Here is a 19,757-nt window from a genome sequence, read left to right on the forward strand (position 1 = left end):
CTTATTCCCTTTTTTAGATCTCCTCTGTACTTTCTGGATTCAGCCTGGTTCTCCACTGTATTATGAACCTTACATTTGTCATAAGCCTCCTTTTTCTGTTTCATTTTAATCTCTAAATCTTTAGTCATCCAGGGACCTCTAGCTTTGGGTACCCTTCCTTTCCCCCTATAGGAATGTGTCTTCTCTGTATCCGAATCAACTCTTTCTTGAAAGCTTCCCATTGTTCAATTACTGTTTTGCCTACCAATTTTTGATTCCAATCCACTTGGGCAAGATCCCTTTTTAACTCACTGAAATTAGCCCTCTTCCTATTAAGTATTTTCACATTTGATTGTCCCTAGTCCTTTTCCATAACTATTCTAAACCAAATGATATTATGATCACTGTTCCCCAAATGCTCCCCCACTGAAACATGCTCCACCTGCCCCACTGAATATAGGATTATTCCATCATGGACTTTTCTCCCACATTACCTGTTGACCCCATACTTTAGGGAACAATCATTTCATCCCATGACATCCGATCGTTAAAATACAACCGAGTAGTGTTGTTAATATCTCAATATCATTTCTTAACGGACATTGATTTAGCTGTTTGTTGACTCCGAATCAATTACCTTTGTTGGGAAGTTGTTCCACATATGCATTATACTGTGGGAAAAAGTGTGTTTTTTTCATGTTTAACCTTACTCAAGACTTTCATTACCAGTATCAGATCTCTCTGGCTTATTTTCTCGTGCAAAAATACATTTTGTCGCTTGAACCTTTCTTCATTACTTAGTCCCTTAAAGGCTGGAATCAACAGGAACACTTTTCTCTGAATTTTTTCTAATGTATCTGTATTTTTTTTAAAGTATTCATTATCCTATATTTAGCCACATCTCACCCCATCAACCTAATTGGTCCAAATCTCTGAAGATAGTTCAGCCCTCCTTTCTGTTGATTATTTTTTTCTTATTACTTGCCCATAAAGCTGTGTGTTAATGGCAAATCTAACAATAATAATGTTCCATGCTATTCATCGATACTGTAAATTGTAGAGTCCTCGAACAGACCCCTGCAGAATATCGCTGGCTACTTTTTCCCATGATGTGGAGATGCCGGTGATGGACTGGGGTTGACAATTGTAAACAATTTTACAACACCAAGTTATAGTCCAGCAATTTTATTTGAAATTCACAAGCTTTCGGAGGCTTCCTCCTTCCTCAGGTGAACTTTTTCCCAGGCAGGACATTTTTAATTTATCATCTTCTGTTGCCTAGCCAGTTCTCAATCAATCTAAACAATCTGCCAACTATTCCTTATTGACAGCACATGAGGAAATTGTCAATTCCCTTTTGAAATCCAAGTAAACTACATCTATTGGATTATCCTCATCCACTAGTTTAGTTTCCCCTCAAAGAATTCCAGTAAGTTTGAATGGCATGACCTATCACGTCATTAATTTTATTATGTAATACTAAGGAAATTAGTATTAAAATACGATTGCACATTTCAGAAATACTTCACCTGAGCATACGAGTTCTCAAGATGGCTGTCAACTGAAGTATACTAATAGTTCAATATACTTAAAGAAAACTCAACCCTCAGGAACAGGGAAAATTTTGACTTTTGTGTAAATTCTTTTTTAAAACATACTTGAACTTTCTTGAAGTGTTACGGAGCTTTCTATAATCACAACAAAATGCATAATATCAATTGGTACCAGTGGCTTTGTAAAGAATTTACCAACAAAATGCATAAAGGCACTTTTACATCAAAGGACTGAAAGCATTGAATGTTTGTGGCCTGGAACACATACTATAATTACCTTCTTCACATCATCCAAACTTTTTAAATAAACCATTTTACCTGCCTTGAACAATAAATCAATTAAATTCTACTAATGTACTTTCATCTTACAAACAATCCTAAAATATATGGCAGTACTACCTGTTAATTGTATCATGTGATTTATATCAACTAGTATTAATTGTATTCAGGTGATGTGTGTCAATTGGGGACTCTCATGTATCCTTTTTATATGAGAGCTTATCTAGGGAGTGGTGTGTGTAAGGGGGAAATCTCTGAACAAAGGCTTGGATGGAACTGAAGACCCGGCTCTAGAATTCTATCCTTCACCACTTGGCTATCCAGTTTATAACAATATCATCCCAAGAGGTTTAAGCATCAACATAATCAGACTAAAGTTCACTCAGGATCAACAGCAACAGGTTTAACTGTGAAAAATTATTTTTTTTAATTAGAATGTACTGGTAGTGACTATACCTATAAATCCCCATGGATAAATTGTTTTGAACCTTTTAACTGGGCCCGGCCAAGTTTTTGAAATCTGCCCCAAACACGTGGCTAAAACTATTTACAAATTATACAGAACAATGAAAGAATTAATCTATTTCCAGCAATTCAGAACGTTTTTCTGAAAAAAAGCTAACTGTAAATCAGCACCTGATTATCTTCCAGCGTTTCAATAAGATTCTCATCAGATTTGAGCAAAGGCGTTCCTGTACTGTGGTGCTTTTCATATGAAAACTCCATTGCACTCCATATTTGACTAATCTCTGCCAGCACCTGAAAAAGCAGCATGTTTTTCACTCTTTATTTTGCATGCTATTGCCAAAGAGTTGTGATCACAAACAAAAATACATGTTTCACCTTTTCAATTGCCATTTCCTTTACTGCTTTGTCCACTATGTTTTTCACTTCCTCTTCTACTCTGTGCAGCTGCAGAGCTAACAAGTCCCCCAGGGTGGTGTCTGCATCCATGACAAAGTTGACCTGTCAGAATAAATACAGGCTCAGATTGATTTAGGAAGAAAAATTAAGCTTGCTTTTAGGAAACAAAAATAAATCAACATTACACAGACAGCAAAAATCTGGTGACTTACCCCTGTTGCATTCATTAATTGCTGCCAGTGCCTCACCCTGACTGCAGGATTCTGCAACTCAGTAACAGCCCGAAGCGAAGTCAGCATATTTTTAACAGTAGACGCTAATCCGACATAGATATCCCATACTCGAACCTCCTTATCAAGAGTTTTCATCTCCTACTAGGAAAAGCAGAGCTTTTAAAACAACGGCGTTATGCATATTCCACGCAATCAATTTACATTCAGATCATTCATACCTTTGCAAATCTTCGCAGTTCCATATCCATTTGTTCGACATTTATTTGTTTCCACTGTGTTTTGGTCCAATCATCAATGCTAGCCTGGAACAAAAAAAAATTGAAATAAAGATATTATTCTTTGAAGCATGTAAAATTACAAAAGATCTGGCAACAATTATAATACATTCACACCAGTTAACAAATTTATCTAAACAGGTTATCAAACTCTGGTACAATGATATTATGATGAAACTTTTATTGTCACTGGTGCAGCCATAAATTTGCCACATTCAACTGCTTTACAACCTAGCACCATAATTACAGCAATCTCTATATGAAGTGGCATATCACTCACTCACTTTCAGCATGACAGTATATCCCCTAAAATGGCATCAGAAGAAGTTGTTGGATGAAAGCCCTCGTTATGTGAACTGGATATTGTGATCTCACACATGCCTCCACATGGTTTTTCTAATCTTCCAAAAGGCATACTGATTAACACTATAGTGAAATGAGGCCTAATGGAAATAAACTGATTTTATAATTGTTAAGTGAACGGGCAGAGTAACAACTATGGTAAATCTCATTGTACTTTGACTTAATTGCAGTATCACTCCTCGCAACAAAGAAAATAATAAAGGTCGCTATACTGTCCACGTTAGTAGGAAAGCAAGCTTTCTGACCGAGGTTTCCTCTGGGTCTGGTCAGCTCTATCATAAGAGGAGAGCGCTTTCTCTTACCAGGTTTGGTTCCGTTCCCAGATCTTTCAGAACTGAGCTGAAGCATGTGTTCCCTTTTCTTTTGTTCTCTCGCTAGACAGGAAGCCAGCAAATTGGCCTCTGACCCTCTCACAGTCCAGGCGTTGACCAGTAGGGCTGCCAATTAAACAAGCTAGCCCCCACGCTAAGTGTAGGCTCTTTGAAACTAACTCCTGCTGAGCTCAAATAAATGGGGCATTCCAATCACCAAATCTTCACTGGCATTTGCTTTCTTTTAAATGAACTTCCATGGTCTCAAGCAATCTGAATAGACACTGTGAATTTAGTGTTGCGAGAAAAATTTGACTTAAGAATAAAATTTTAATTTTTTTTAAAGCTATACCAGGATCCTTGCATGGCAAAATAGTCAGAAATCTTGAACATAGCATCTCATCTTTCATTGCTAGCACTGTGAACTGGTCCCACATAAGCCTCTAAGCAAAGTTTACTAACTTAATAAACAATTTAAGTGTATATTTATTTATTCATTAACCTTTGCTATTGCAGGTTAAAGATTCAAACCTACCTGAACAAAAAAATACATGTCCCAGACAGACTTCAATAGAACAATATCCAAACAGCATTGCTTTAGTTGTTTATAATCTGATACGTTCACTTCAAATAGCTCAGCTGTTTCCTGAAGACTGTGCATCTCTGCTTCTAGTTTGGTGATATGCCAATGTGTCTACAACATTTAGGAGAACAATCAGATTGCATCAGATAAACAACTATAACAATTATTAATGCATTGCAAAAAACTCTTATGTAAATTGATGTCAACTGTGCTCTCACCTTGTCTAAAAGTGTATAAGGATTGTGTGCACTGAACCTAAAAATGGCTTCATTCCTAAATTGTTCTCTGAACTTGCATTGGTTTGCCTTAAAAAGAAACAGAACAACCAATGACATTCCCTTTATCAAGCACCACAAATGCTTTTAAACTAAAACACATAATTCTCACACTGCAATGATCATTTAACTTTTCCATCAATTAATTTCAAATGCAAAGTATTAGTGGATCAAAGTGCTAGTAACAAGGAGTGAATGTGCACATTGCTGTTGGGGGAGGAGAAATAGAAGGTGCAGGAGGGAAAGGGAAAAATGTACGGACAACAGCAATTGAACATGATTAATTAACATTGGGCAGAATCATGGAAGTTATGGCTAAGCAATTAATTACAATAACTTGAAGTAAGAGAACTTAGCAGGATGTCAGGTAAAAGTTTAATGTCAAGAAGACTGTGAATGAGATGGTAGCATTTAACTACCAGGATTACGGAGGCAGAAGAACAGATTCTCTAAATCACATGACCCCAATACCCACTGAGACTGAGTGAATGAGCTGTCTCACTTTCTGTCTGTAGAAAGAGAAAGTAGCTATGAGATCTGTGATAGCAGCATTGATTTCAGTCAGTGTCATCAAGTACAGAAATTTAGGAATAAAGGATTTTGTTCAATAAATAGGATATACAATACAAAATCTGACTTTATACCCGTAATTATCTATATCAATATCCCAATATATCTATCAATAGTATAAGCCCTCCAAGTAAGTACTTCCTGTTTAGCACATTCCCTTCCTATTTCAATTTGTTTGTCACACTCTTCTGCCATGCCTGGGTGTCACCCCTGGGTATTACTTTAACTGTATCATTAGACTTGCCTTCAATCCTCCCAACACTAAGTAGCACTGCTTTTCCTCCAAGCACTAGCTCCCAGTCTGTTCCTCTCAAACTTTTTATTTAAGTTTTTTCCTTTTTTACCTATCCTGGACTAGCATTCTCTGCAGGTTTGTTTTTTTATTTTAAATTTATTTAACTTTTATTTTTTGCCACTGCTAGCTAAGTTTGCTGTCTCCATGGGCCTGGGCCTGGACCTTCCTACCCATAGGTCTAATCACCCACACTGTAGCAGGGCCTTGGGATCGAAGCTACCCATCCCCACTCTTAGACATATAGGCACCTCTTTGCCAATGTTTGCCCACCCTGTTCCACATGTTCCCACTTCCCAGCTCAGGCCTCTGGTCACCAATTCCAATCTCCTCAGACGCCATTTCCCAACATTAGAAAAGGAAAGTAGGAAATAAGTTCAATTTATATAATGCCTTTCATACACTCAGGATGTTCCAAAGTACTTCACAGCCAATAAATTACTTTTGCTGTTGTTATATAGTCAAAGGTGACAGCCAATTTGTGCATAGCGAGGACCCACAAACAGCAAATAAAATGAATGTCAAGCTAATCTATTTTTGAGATACCAAAAGAACTCCCTGCTCTTCTTTGAATAGTGCCAGGGAATCCTTAATGTCCACCCGAAGAGGGAGCCAGGTCATTTGTTTAACATCTCATCTGAAAGATGGCATTGTAAATCGTTTCACATATTTCACATTAATTTAACTCCCACTCCTTTTAATCCTAAACCTCTACAATTATATAAAAAAAACTTTCAATAAACAATTTAATCTTATTTTTCAATTAGTCTAATTTCAATGTCTATATAATTTCTCTCTACCTTTTATTCTATTTTATTTTTTCTTTATTATCTCTAGCTAAAATCCATTTATTCCCAACACCTAAATATACCATTACAAAAATATATTCTCCATTACACCATATAATCTTCCTCTTATTAAACACATTATGCACAAATATGCACTCAATCATGGCATTTGAGCCTGAAAATATCACTGACATTCCCAAAATATTCCAATAAAAATGCAATTTGACTTATTTAAATCACCATAAATCAGTGGCTCTAATAATATGTTAAATGGGATAAAACAGCATATACTCCAAGTCATCGTCTTGGGACATTTTACTATGTTAAAAGAGCTATATAAATGCAAGTTGTTGTTGTAAGTGACACAGAAGGTTTACTGTAACATATTGAAAATCTTGCATATGCTGTATTCTTCCTAAGTATAAAACTTACTTCCTGTTGCAATGTTTAGAAAACAGCAACTCAGAGCTGATAAGGTAGTGAATCAAATGCAAAGAAAGCAGCTAGAAAATTACAAATGAGAAACATAATGTATGAAAACAATTAATCTTTAACAACCAGCCAGGAGAACCATTTAAATCACTCAAAATAAATTTCCAAATCCTTTTGTCCATCACTTTTCCCTTCAGTAAATTAATAAAGTTGTAATCAAAATTTTAAAATTACATATTTCATCATAACATTATTAAATTTACTCAATTATCTTTTGTGTCTTTTAATATATCTTCATTAAACATTATACTTCAAAGCTTCAGTCTTTCTCAAAAGCTTATGCTTGCCATTAATATTTTTCACACAGCTATAACTCTGTGGCTGCCGTCTGAGCATGTTTCAGTGTGCAAAATTTCCCAACATGCATTAAGAGCAGGAGGGGTGTTCTCCATGGTGTCCTGGCCAATATTTATCCCTCAAGCAACATCACCAAAACAAATTATCTGGTCATTTATTTCATTGTTGTTTGTGGGACCTTCCTGTGTGAAAATTGGCTGCCGTGTTTCCTACATTACAACAGTGACTACATTCCAAAAGTGCTTAATTGGCTGTAAAGCGCTTTGGGTTGTCCTGATATCGTGAAAGGCAAGTTCTTTCTTTATTCAGGTAAAATTTCACATTAAAACTATTAGGTTCTTGTTCTTTACTTCAGAAAGAGCCTGCATGCCAACACCCTCCGTTTGTAACCCTTCACAATATTGTGGGAAAACATTAAATAATTAAATTTTTCCAGTTTAAAAATCTGACATCAGAAAATCTATTCATAATTTTGAATTGTGTCTTTGCTCAGTGTGTACCCATTCTAAAATATGGAAGAATAAGATGAATTTAAGCAGCTTTTTGGAACTTAACTTTCACACGAAAGCTATTATCAACTCATTATTTTTACTTTCGAAAGAGAATCTAGCAGCGAGAGAAAAATGTCTGATTGGAAAATCTACTATGTTTTGTAATTCTCAAATCACTGTTTAGACTTAAAATATTCTTTATGCAGCTGCAATTGCTAAGGGAAATTTACTTCCTAAATTCTTCACTGGAGATATGGACCTCTCTCCCACTTTCACACACTAGTACTTAAATGAAAACAGCATATTTGAATGATGTATGAAGTAATTTTTGACACATTAATGTAGGTATTAGAGGTTGCGAATACATGTAACCTATGTTTCTTAAAGCAGTCATGTGTTTCTTTACTATATTTGTTTGAAAAGACTAATTTATTTCATTTTCCAAAAACAAGGGATCTGTTCAGTCACCCTTGCCCACTGGTGCCAGGCAGCTTGTCTCAACACCCTTCTGCCACCTGTTGAGAACAGTATCTCCTTTCTGCTGCTTGCCTCCTCAACCAGAACCTCCAGAGAAGCATCAGAGAATCAGGGAGCCCTTGCTGCACTAATGATATAAGAACATAAGAAATAAGAGCAGAAGTAGGCCATACAGCCAACTCAAGCCTGCTCCGCCATTCAATCAGATCATGGCTGATCTTCAACCACAACTCCACTTTCCTACCTGATCCCCACATCCCTTGATTCCCCTAGAATCCAAATATCTATTCATCTCAGCCTTGAATTACTCAACGACTGAACATCCACAGCCCTCTGGGGTCGAGAATTCCAAAGATTCACAACCCTCAGTGAAGAAATTCCTCCTCAGCTCAGTCTTAAATGACCAACCACTTATTCTGTGATTATGCCCCCTAGTTCTAGACTCTCTAGCCAGGGGAGACAATCTCTCAGCATTTACCCTGTCAAGCCCCCTCAGAATCTTATATGTTTCAATGAGATCACCTCTCATTTTTCTAAACTCGATAGAGTATAGGCCCAATCTACTCAATCTCTCCTCATAGGACAACCCTCTCATCCCAGGAATTAATCTAGTGAGCCTTCGTTGTACCGCCTTCAAGGCAAGTATATCCTTCCTTCTATAAAGAGACCAAAACTGTACGGAGTACTCCAGGTGCGGTCTCACTAAAGCCCTGTACAACTGTAGTAAGACTTCCTTACTCTTGTACTCCAACCCCCTTGCAATAAAGGCCAACATGCAATTTGCTTTCCTCATTGTCTGCTGTACCTGCATACTAACTTTTTGTGTTTCTTGTACAAGGACACCCAAATCTCTCTCAACACCAACATTTAATAGTTTCTCACCATTTAAAAAATATTCTGTTTTTCTACTCTTCCTACCAAAGTGAATAACCTCACATTTCCCCACATTATACTCCATCTGCCACCTTCTTGCCCGCTCACGTAACCTGTCTATATCCCTTTGCAGGACTCTGTATCCTCCTCACAGCTTACTTTCCCACCTAGCTTTGTATCATCAGCAAACTTGGATACATTACACTCAGTCCCTTCATCTAAGTCATTAATACAGATTGTAAATAGCTGAGGCCCAAGCACTGATCCTTGCGGCACCCCACTAGTTACAGCCGGCCAACCTGAGAATGACCCGTATATCCCTACTCTCTGTTTTCTGTCTGTTAACCAATCCTCTATCCATGCTAATATATTACCCCCAACCCCATGAGCCCTTACCTTGAGTAACAACTTTTTATGTGGCACCTTATCGAATGCCATTTGAAAATCCAAATATACTACACCCACTGGCTCCCCTTTATCTACCCTGCTAGTTACATCCTCAAAAAACGCTAATAAATTTGTCAAACACGATTTCACTTTCATAAAACCATGTTGACTCTGCCGAATCATATTATGATTTTCTAAGTGCCCTGTTACCACTTCCTTAATAACGGATTCCAGCATTTTCCTGATGACCGATATCAGGCTAACTGGCCTGTAGTTCCCTGTTTTCTCTCTCCCTCCCTTCTTGAATAGCAGGGTAACATTTGCTACCTTCCAGTCCACTGGGACCGTTCCAGAATCTAGAGAATTTTGGAAGATCATAACCAATGCATCCACTAACACTGCAGCCACCTCTTTTAGAACCCTTGGATGTAGGTCATGGGGATTTGTTGGCTTTTAGTCCCATTAGTTTGTCGAGTACTTTTTCTCTGGTGATATTAATTGTTTTAAGTTCCTCATTCTCATTTACCCCTTGGTTCCCCCATTATTTTTGGGTGCTTTTTGTGTCTTCTACTGTGAAGACAGATACAAAATATTTATTTAATGCATCTGACGTTTCCTGATTCCCCATTATAATTTCTCCTGTCTCAGCCTCTAAGGGACCAATGTTTACTTTTGCTACTCTCTTCCTTTTTACATACTTGTAGAAGCTCTTACAATTCATTTTTATATTTCTTGCTAGTTTACTTTCATATTCTATTTTCTCCCTTTTTAATCAATTTTTTGGTCGTCCTTTGTTGGTTTCTAAAACTCTCTCAATCCCCAGGCTTATTACTCTTCTTGGCAACATTATAGGCCTCTTCTTTCAATCTAATACTCTCCCTAACTTCTTTAGTTAGCCACGTATGGATCACTTTTCCCGTGGTGTTTTTATTTCTCATTGGAATGTATATTTGTTAAGAATATTGAAAGATTTCTTTAAATGTTTGTCATTGCTTTTCAACTGTCAAACCCTTTAATTTAATTTCCCAATCTACCTTCAACAACTCGCCCTTCATACCTATGCAATTGGCTTTATTAGGACTCTCGTTTCTGACTTAAGTACGTTACTTTCAAACTCAATGTGAAATTCTATCACATTATGATCACTCTTCCCCAGAGGTTCTTTTACTGTGATTACTAACTAATACTATCTCATTACATGATACAAGATCTAAAATAGCCGGTTCCCTGGTTGGTTCCATGACGTATTGCTCCAGGAAGCCATCTCGAATACATTCCATGAACTCGTCTTCCAAACTACCTTTGCCAATTTGATTTGCCCAGTCTATAAGCAGATTAAAGTCCCCCATGGTGACTGCATTTCCCTTGTTATAAGCTCCTATTATTTCATGATTAATACTCTGACAACGGTATTGCAACGGTGACTAATGCCACCTGCTGCAGACTGGAATGACCCTGAGGCGTAGAAGTTCAGGACCACTGTGATGGTCAGAGCCACAGGCAATGAAGTGTGTGGCCTGGTGCTGGGCTGCATCTGGTACTGCAACAGGTGACACTGCTCTGTCATAGCTTCCCTGGTGAAGCGGAGTTATGGGACAAACTGCTCCTCAGTTAAGTGCAGGTAAGATGTTCTCTTCCTGTACACTCACGTAGTGTAAGGCCTCCTGCGCTCTATCCTCCTTCACTCTCTTCTCCCAGAAGTTGCAGGTCTCTGTGCTCTAACTTGCTGCTCTTCCTCCTCCTCCTCAATCTACGGCCCCAATGGCAGACTTAGCAGCACACCCATATTGATAGAGTATAAGTTTTTGCAGAAGCCCGGCACAGAGATTGTCTTGCTGCCTCAAAAAGTCACTGTCTAAAATTTTAAAACTCAGTTAGAACAGCCAACACGGCCAAAAAAAAGAGGAGCTATTAGCAGTTTAGAAAGAATAACCAGAGAGTTACTTCAATGCAACTGAGAATCCCTTTAAATAACAGTGCTGCAGCCTCCTGCCTGCCTGTTGATGCCAAGGATTAGTGGGTGGATTTAAGAATAATGTATCCAGCGCTCCCACAGTTCAATTTAGCAGAAGGGGTACTTAACCAGGTGCAGGATCATAATTTTAATATATTCACGAGGCCCCCACTGCTTTCAGGAAGCCGCTGTGAGCAACTAAAAGCAGTCTAAACCAATATGGCAACAAGCATACTACAGGGGCAACTCGGGTGCCGGAGTTCGCGACACGAAATTCAACGGCCCAGCAACAATTTTACGCCTCAAAATCGGGCAAATGTAAGTTGAGTTTCTCCCATGGGCTGAATGGGCTCCTTCTGTGTTATAAACTCCTTTGGTACTAACCAATTAACAAGACTTACTTCAGTATCTCCAGAGAGCTCTCCTACGAATTTCTTTCTCCTACCCGCCCCCACACTGCTCGACGCGCATACTATCCACCAGTTCCCCTTCCACAGAACTGCCTAACCAACAGCATCCCCTCATTTCAGTGTTCCCATTATCTCAAGACTTTTTTTCCAAATATTTCCTCATATTTTAAGTTTATTGAAATATTTTTGTGTTGGGATCCTTGGACACAACTGCAAGGACAAATAACTAATAAAATGTATCTGATCAATTAGTGAGAACACAGAATGCTTAGAGAAGCTGATGGGAGTAACAAAAACAAAAACACAGACTTCCTGTATTGTAGCACATGCTCCAGCAACTTGGATTTAGTATGTATTTAATTTCTCTGTATTTAAGGTACAGTGTGTTCCAGTCAGCAACACCCTTGGACAGTGTTCCACTATCTCAAGAAGCACGATGAAGTTTCATCACTGGTACGATATGCAATTTTTTTTAAAAAATTGATTCATAATCCTGAGGTGCAATGGGCATAACACATGTCTGATCTAAATTCCCTAAAAATCGTACTTCAACCATTATTAGGGCAAACCGAGCTGCATGACTTTAGATTGTACTGAGTTCAGGAATGAGAGGAGTTTTCTCTGTATCCCTCAAACAGGTCTATAATATTCCATCACCAGACAGATATATGATCTGTAAAAGATGAAGTTGCCAATGGTGACAAGCAGAGCCAAGCATTGAAGAGGATTTCTGCTCTTCTACCAGCTATCCTTTACATTTGTTTTCGCCAGCTTAAGTCAGATATAATTACAAAGCCAAGAAACAAAGCAAGTAACATTCACGCCAGACAAGTGCCAGGCAATAACCATCTCCAACAAGAGAGAGTCTAAACACCTCCTCTTGACATTCAATGGCATTACCATCGCCAAATCCCCCATAATCAACATTCTGCGGGTCACCATTGACCAGAAACTTAACTGGACCAGCCATATAAATACTGCGGCTACAAGAGCAGGTCAGAGGCTGGGTATTCTGTGGCAAGTGACTCACCTCCTGACTTTTTTTTTATTTGTTCATGGGACGTGGGTGTCGCTGGCGAGGCCGGCATTTATTGCCCATCGCGAATTGTCCTTGAGAAGGTGGTGGTGAGCCGCCTTCTTGAACCGCTGCAGTCCGTGTGGTGAAGGTTCTCCCACAGTGCTGTTAGGAAGTGAGTTCCAGGATTTTGACCCAAAGACGATGAAGGAACGGAGATATATTTCCAAGTCGGGATGGTGTGTGACTTGGAGGGGAACATGCAGGTGGTGTTGTTCCCATGTGCCTGCTGCTCTTGTCCTTCTAGGTGGTAGAGGTCGCGGGTTTGGGAGGTGCTGTCGAAGAAGCCTTGGCGAGTTGCTGCAGTGCATCCTGTGGATAGTACACACTGCAGCCACTGTGCGCTGGTGGTGAAGGGAGTGAATGTTTAGGGTGGTGGATGGGGTGCCAATCAAGCGGGCTGCTTTGTCCTGGATGGTGTCGAGCTTCTTGAGTGTTGTTGGAGCTGCACTCATCCAGGCAAGTGGAGAGTATTCCATCACACTCCTGAATTGTGCCTTGCAGATGGTGGAAAGGCTTTGGGGAGTCAGGAGGTGAGTCACTTGCCGCAGAATACCCAGCCTCTGGCCTGCTCTTGTGGCCACAGTATTTATATGGCTGGTCCAGTACAGTTTCTGGTCAATGGTGACCCCCAGGATGTTGATGATGGGGGATTCGGCGATGGTAATGCCGTTGAATGTCAAGGGGAGGTGGTTAGACTCTCTCTTGTTGGAGATGGTCATTGCCTGGCACTTGTCTGGCGCGAATGTTACTTGCCACTTATGAGCCCAAGCCTGGATGTTGTCCAGGTCTTGCTGCATGCGGGCTCGGACTGCTTCATTATCTGAGGGGTTGCGAATGGAACTGAACACTGTGCAATCATTGGCGAACATCCCCATTTCTGACCTTATGATGGAGGGAAGGTCATTGATGAAGCAGCTGAAGATGGTTGGGCCTAGGACACTGCCTTGGGGAAGTCATGCAGCAATGTCCTATGGCCGAGATGATAGGCCACCAACAACCACTACCATCTTCCTTTGTGCTCGGTATGACTCCAGCCACTGGAGAGTTTTCCCCCTGATTCCCATTGACTTCAATTTTACTCGGGATCCTTGGTGCCACACTCGGTCAAATGCAGCCTTGATGTCAAGGGCAGTCACTCGCACCTCACCTCTGGAATTCAGCTCTTTTGTCCATGTTTGGACCAAGGCTGTAATGAGGTCTGGAGCCGAGTGGTCCTGGCGGAACCCAAACTGAGCATCGGTGAGCAGGTTATTGGTGAGTAAGTGTCGCTTGATAGCGCTGTCGATGACACCTTCCATCACTTTGCTGATTATCGAGAGTAGACTGATGGGGCGGTAATTGGCCGGATTTGATTTGTCCTGCTTTTTGTGGACAGGACATACCTGGGCAATTTTCCACATTGTCAAGTAGATGCCAGTGTTGTAGCTGTACTGGAACAGCTTGGCGAGAGGCGCAGCTAGTTCTGGAGCACAAGTCTTCAGCACTACAGCTGGGATGTGGTCAGGGCCCATAGCCTTTGCTGTATCCAGTGCACTCAGCTGTTTCTTGATATCACGTGGAGTGAATCGAATTGGCTGAAGACTGGCTTCTGTGATGGTGGGGATATCGGGAGGCGGCCGAGATAGATCATCCACTCGGCACTTCTGGCTGAAGATGGTTGCAAATGCTTCAGCCTTGTCTTTTGCACTCACGTGCTGGACTCCACCATCACTGAGGATGGGGATGTTTACAGAGCCTCCTCCTCCTGTTGGTTGTTTCATTGTCCACCACCATTCACGACTGGATGTGGCAGGAATGCAGAGCTTTGATCTGATTCATTGGTTGTGGAATCGCTTAGCTCTGTTTAGCATGCAGTTCTGAGTTGTGGCTTCACCAGGTTGGCACCTCATTTTTAGGTACGCCTGGTGCTGCTCTTGGCATGCTCTTCTACACTCTTCATTGAACCAGGGTTGATCCCCTGCCTTGTTGGTAATGGTAGAGTGAGAAATATGCCGGGCCATGAGGTTACAGATTGTGCTGGAATTCTATTCTTCTGCTGCTGATGGCCCACTGCGCCTCATGGATGCCCAATTTTGAGCTGCTAGATCTGTTCTGAATCCATCCCATTTAGCACAGTGGTAGTGCCACACAACACATTGGATGGTGTCCTCAGTGTGAAGACGGGACTTCATCTCCACGAGGACTGTGCGGTGGTCATTCCTACCAATACTATCATGGACAGGTGCATCGGCGACAGGTAGTTTGGTGAGGACGAGGTCAAGTAAGTTTTTCCCTCGTGTTGGTTCGCTCACCACCTGCCGCAGGCCCAGTCTAGCAGCTATGTCCTTCAGGACTCGGCCAGCTTGGTCAGTAGTGGTGCTACCGAGCCACTCTTGGTGATGGACATTGAAGTCCCCCACCCAGAGTACATTCTGTGCCCTTGCTGCCCTCAGTGCTTCCTCCAAGTGGTGTTCAACATGGAGGAGGACTGATTCATCAGCTGAGGGAGGGCGGTAGGTGGTAATCAGCAGGAGGTTTCCTTGCCCATGTTTAACCTGATGCCATGAGATTTCATGGGGTCCAGAGTCAATGTTGAGGACTCCCAGGGCCACTCCCTCCTGACTGTATATCACTGTACCACCACCTCTGGTGGGTCTGTCCTGCCGGTGGGACAGGACATACCCACGGATGGTGATGGAAGAGTCTGGGATGTTGGCTGAAAGGTATGATTCTGTGAGTATGGCTATGTCAGGATGTTGCTTGACTAGTCTGTGGGACAGGTCTCCCAATTTTGGCACAAGTCCCCAGATGTTAGTGTGGAGGACTTTGCAGGCTCGACCGGGCTTGGTTTGCCTTTGTCGTGTCCGGTGCCTGGTGGTCCGATGTCGGGTGGTCTGTCCGGTTTTATTCTTATTGTGACTTTTTTTAGCGAGATTTTACAACTGAGTGGCTTGCTAGGCCATTTCAGAGGGCAATTAAGAATCAACCACATTGCTGTGAGTCTGGAGTCACATTTAGGCCAGACCGGGTAAGCACAGCAGGTTTCCTTCCCTAAAGGGCATTAGTAAACCAGATGGGTTTTTACGACAATCCGGTAGTTTCATGGCCACCATTACTGATACTAGTATTTTAATTCCAGATTTTTACTTAATTACTTGAATTTTAGTTCCCCAGCTGCCGTGGCGGGATTATTATTCCAGGCCTCTGGATTACTAGTCCAGTAACATAACCACTATGCTACCGTACCCAAAGCCTTTCCACCATTACAAGGCACAAGTCAGGAGTGTGATGGAATACTCTCCACTTGCCTGGATGAGTGCAGCTCCAACAACACTCAAGAAGCTCGACACCATCCAGGACAAAGCAGCCCACTTGATTATCACCCCATCCACCACCCTAAACATTCACTCCCTTCACCACCGGCGCACAGTGGCTGCAGTGTGTACTATCCACAGGATGCACTGCAGCAACTCGCCAAGGCTTCTTCGACAGCACCTCCCAAACCCGCGACCTCTACCACCTAGAAAGACAAGAGCAGCAGGCACATGGGAACAACACCACCTGCATGTTTCCCTCCAAGTCACACACCATCCCAATTTGGAAATATATCGCCGTTCCTTCATCGTCGCTCCTTCATCGTCGCTGGGTTAAAATCCTGGAACTCCCTACCTAACAGCAATATGGGAGAACCTTCACCACACGGACTGCAGCGATTCAAGAAGGCGGCTCACCACCATCTTCTCAAGGGCAATTAGTGATGGGCAATAAATGCTGGCCTCGCCAGCGAGGCCCACATCCCATGAATGAATAAAAAAAACAAAGCCAAGAAGCTAAATGCTTGTTACTTAATTAATTACAGGTGCTGTAAATGCTTAACAGTGGTAAATGCTGCTAAGTGGTAATAACACCAAAAGTAGCTTTAAGACCAACATTTTCTGACGAGCACTAAGTGTGCTAAAACGTCACTGCAGACAATCCCATTCCGTATTCCTTTTTGGAAATGTGCAATGTATGGTTTACAGAGGTTTAGAAACAGAAACTAATTTACAAAAGGACTTCCAAAATATTCTTCTGCCAGGTATTTCTAGTGAAATACAAAAAACGCCCATTGCCCCAAATATCATTGCAATAATATGCATAGAATTGCATAGAATGTACAGCACAGAAACAGGCCATTCGGCCCAACAGGTCCATGCCGGTGTTTATGCTCTATACGAGCCTCACATGTTTATCTTGTTTTCCCTTAAATGTATCTATGCTATTCACTTCAACTACTCCTTGTCATAGCGAGTTCCACATTCTAACCACTCTCTCAGTAAAGAAGTTTCTCCTGAACTCCCCATTGGATCTATGAGTGATTATCTTATGTTTATGGCCCCTAGTTCTGGTCTCCCCGGAAGTGAAAACATCTTCTCTATGTCTAGATATACCCTATCAAACCCTTTCATAATCTTGAAGACCTTTATCAGTTCACCTCTCAGTCTTCCCTTTTCTCGAGAAAAGAGCCCCAAACCTGTTCAATCTTTCCTGTTAAGTGTAAGCTTTCAGTTCTGGTATCATCCTACTAAATCCTTTATGCACCTTCTCTAGTGCCTATATATCCTTTTTATAATATGGAGACCAGAACTGTCACAGTACTCCAAGTGTGGTCTAACCAAGGTTCTATACAAGTTTAACATAACTTCCCAGCTTTTCAATTCTATCCCTCTAGAAAAGAACCCAAGTGCTTTGTTTGCTTTTTTTCATGGCCTTATTAACCCACGTCACTACTTTTAGTGATTTGTGTATCTGTACCCCAGGCTCCTCTGCTCCTCTGCCCCATTTAGACTCTTATTTTCCAAGGAGTATGTGGCCTTCTTATTCTTCCTACCAAAATGTACCACCTCACACTTACCTACATTGAAATTCATTTGCCAATTACACACCCATTCTGCAAGTTTATTAATGTCTTCCTGTATCTTGTCGCAGTCCTTCTTGGTATTAACTACAACAATTTGGTGTGGTCCGCAAATTTTGAAATTGTACTTCCAATTCCTGAATCCAAATTGTTTATATAAATGGTGAACAACAGTGATCCCAGCACCAATCTTTGTGGAATACCACTTCCCACCTTTTGCCAGTCTGTGTAACTACCTTTAACCCCCACTCTCTGTTTCTGTTTTGTAGCCAGCTTGCTGTCCATTCTGCTACTTGTCCCCTGACTCCACATGCTCTGACCTTAGTCATGAGTGTACTATGTACTACCTTATCGAAGGTCTTTTAAAACTCAATATATACATCTACTATATCTCCTTGTCTACCCTTCCTGTTGCTTCTTCAAAGAATTCAATAAGGTTGGTCAAGCATGACCTTCCCTTTTGAAATCTGTGATGATTATTTTCAGTTTTTCTATTACATTTTTGAGTAAGAATTCCCATTATCTTTCCTACCACCAATGTTAAGCTAATTGGTCTATAGTTCCCTGGACTTGTTCTATCTCCCTTTTTAAATAGAGGAATCACATTAGCTGTCTGCCAGTCCTCTGGCACTATATATTTTTCTAATGAATTTTTAGATATAATAGTGCCTCTGCTATCTCTTCCCTAACTTCTTTTAATATGTGCCGATGCAATCTATCTGGACCACAGGTTTGATCCTCTCTAAGCTTGATTAGTTTATCAATTATCTCCCCCCCCACACTTTGCTATTTTAAATGTCTTTATATCTTTTTTGATCTCTTCTTCTAATGTCATGCCCACCATGTTAGTCTCCCTGGTAAATACTGAGGCAAAGTAATTATTTAATATTTCTGCCATTTCACTGTCATTACCTGTGAGTTTATCGTGTATCTACCTTAGTGGCCCTATCCTTAGCCTGATTTTTCTTTTGTTATTTATTTCTCTGTAGAATACTTTACTATTTCTTTTTATAGTCCTTGATAATTTAATTTTGTAGTTTCTCTACCTTTCTAATTGTTTTTTTGACTTCTTTCCTAACCTCTTCATATTCCCCTTTGTTGTCTATGTACTTAGTGTGTGCCTTTTTCCTTAGTTTCGATTTTGCCTTATTACTTTATTCATCCATGGTGTGTCATTACTGGTTAGTTTGTTCTTGCTTTTTAGTGGGATATATTTCTCCTGAACTCTATTGATCACTGTTTTAAATGTTTCCCATTGCTGTTGTATTTCTTCATCAATCAGTAAATTTTTCCAGTTTATTTTCCATAGTTCCATTCTTGTCCCCTGAAAATCAGCTTTTTTCCAATTTATTACTTTGGTCTTTGTCTTAATCCTTATTATGTTGTGATCACTATTGCCTAGGTGTTCCTCTGCACTTACTTCTCTTATCTGTTCTGGTTCATTTCCCATTACTAGATCCAGTAGTACTTCCTTTCTGGTTGGGATTTTTACATACTGGGTAAGAAAGGAATCCTACACACATTGTAAAAACTGTATTCTCTGAACCCCTTTACCTTCCTCTTTTTGCCAGTTTATTTGGGGATAGTTAAAATCTCCCATGATTATTATTCTAGGTCCTTTACTCATTTCACATATTTGCTTACATATTTCTTCCTCCACCTCCTTTCCACTATTAGGTGGTCTGTAGTATACCCCTATTAACGTGATCGATCCCTTCTTAACTTTTATTTCAATCCATACGGATTTTGTTTATATCCTTCTGTTAGTTACGTCACTTTTTTCTACTGCCATTATATTATCTCTAATTAGTACAGCTACTCCACATTCCCTTCTTCCTTCCCTACCCTTTCTGATTATGTTACAACCTGCAATATTTAGTTTCCAGTCCTGTTCTTTATGTAGCCATGTTTCAGTTATTCCTACTACATCTGGCTCCTCACTATGGATTATTGCCTCCAGTTCTCCCATTTTATTTTGGAAGCTGTGTACATTGCTGTACAGGCAGTTTAATTCATCTTTAATAGATGTTCCTTTTATTTTATTTTTAAGTCCTTTT

The 19,757-nt window shown here is 40.5% G+C and overlaps 1 protein-coding gene across 1 annotated transcript in view; it reads right to left on the bottom strand.

Annotated features, from left to right (window-relative positions):
* The window catches only part of dnah9l (dynein, axonemal, heavy polypeptide 9 like), a 329,459-nt gene that overhangs the window by 229,553 nt on the left and 80,149 nt on the right, over window positions 1-19,757 (bottom strand). Inside the window, exons 20-25 of the mRNA XM_067988173.1 lie at window positions 4,659-4,745; window positions 4,393-4,551; window positions 3,127-3,210; window positions 2,888-3,046; window positions 2,655-2,777; window positions 2,448-2,570 (exon numbers count right to left, since the gene is read on the bottom strand). Of these exons, the coding sequence (XP_067844274.1) occupies window positions 2,448-2,570; window positions 2,655-2,777; window positions 2,888-3,046; window positions 3,127-3,210; window positions 4,393-4,551; window positions 4,659-4,745 (735 nt within the window). The remainder of the gene's footprint in view (window positions 1-2,447; window positions 2,571-2,654; window positions 2,778-2,887; window positions 3,047-3,126; window positions 3,211-4,392; window positions 4,552-4,658; window positions 4,746-19,757) is intronic.

The sequence above is a fragment of the Heptranchias perlo genome, chromosome 7 (genome assembly GCF_035084215.1).
Source record: "Heptranchias perlo isolate sHepPer1 chromosome 7, sHepPer1.hap1, whole genome shotgun sequence".
Lineage (NCBI taxonomy): Eukaryota > Metazoa > Chordata > Chondrichthyes > Hexanchiformes > Hexanchidae > Heptranchias > Heptranchias perlo.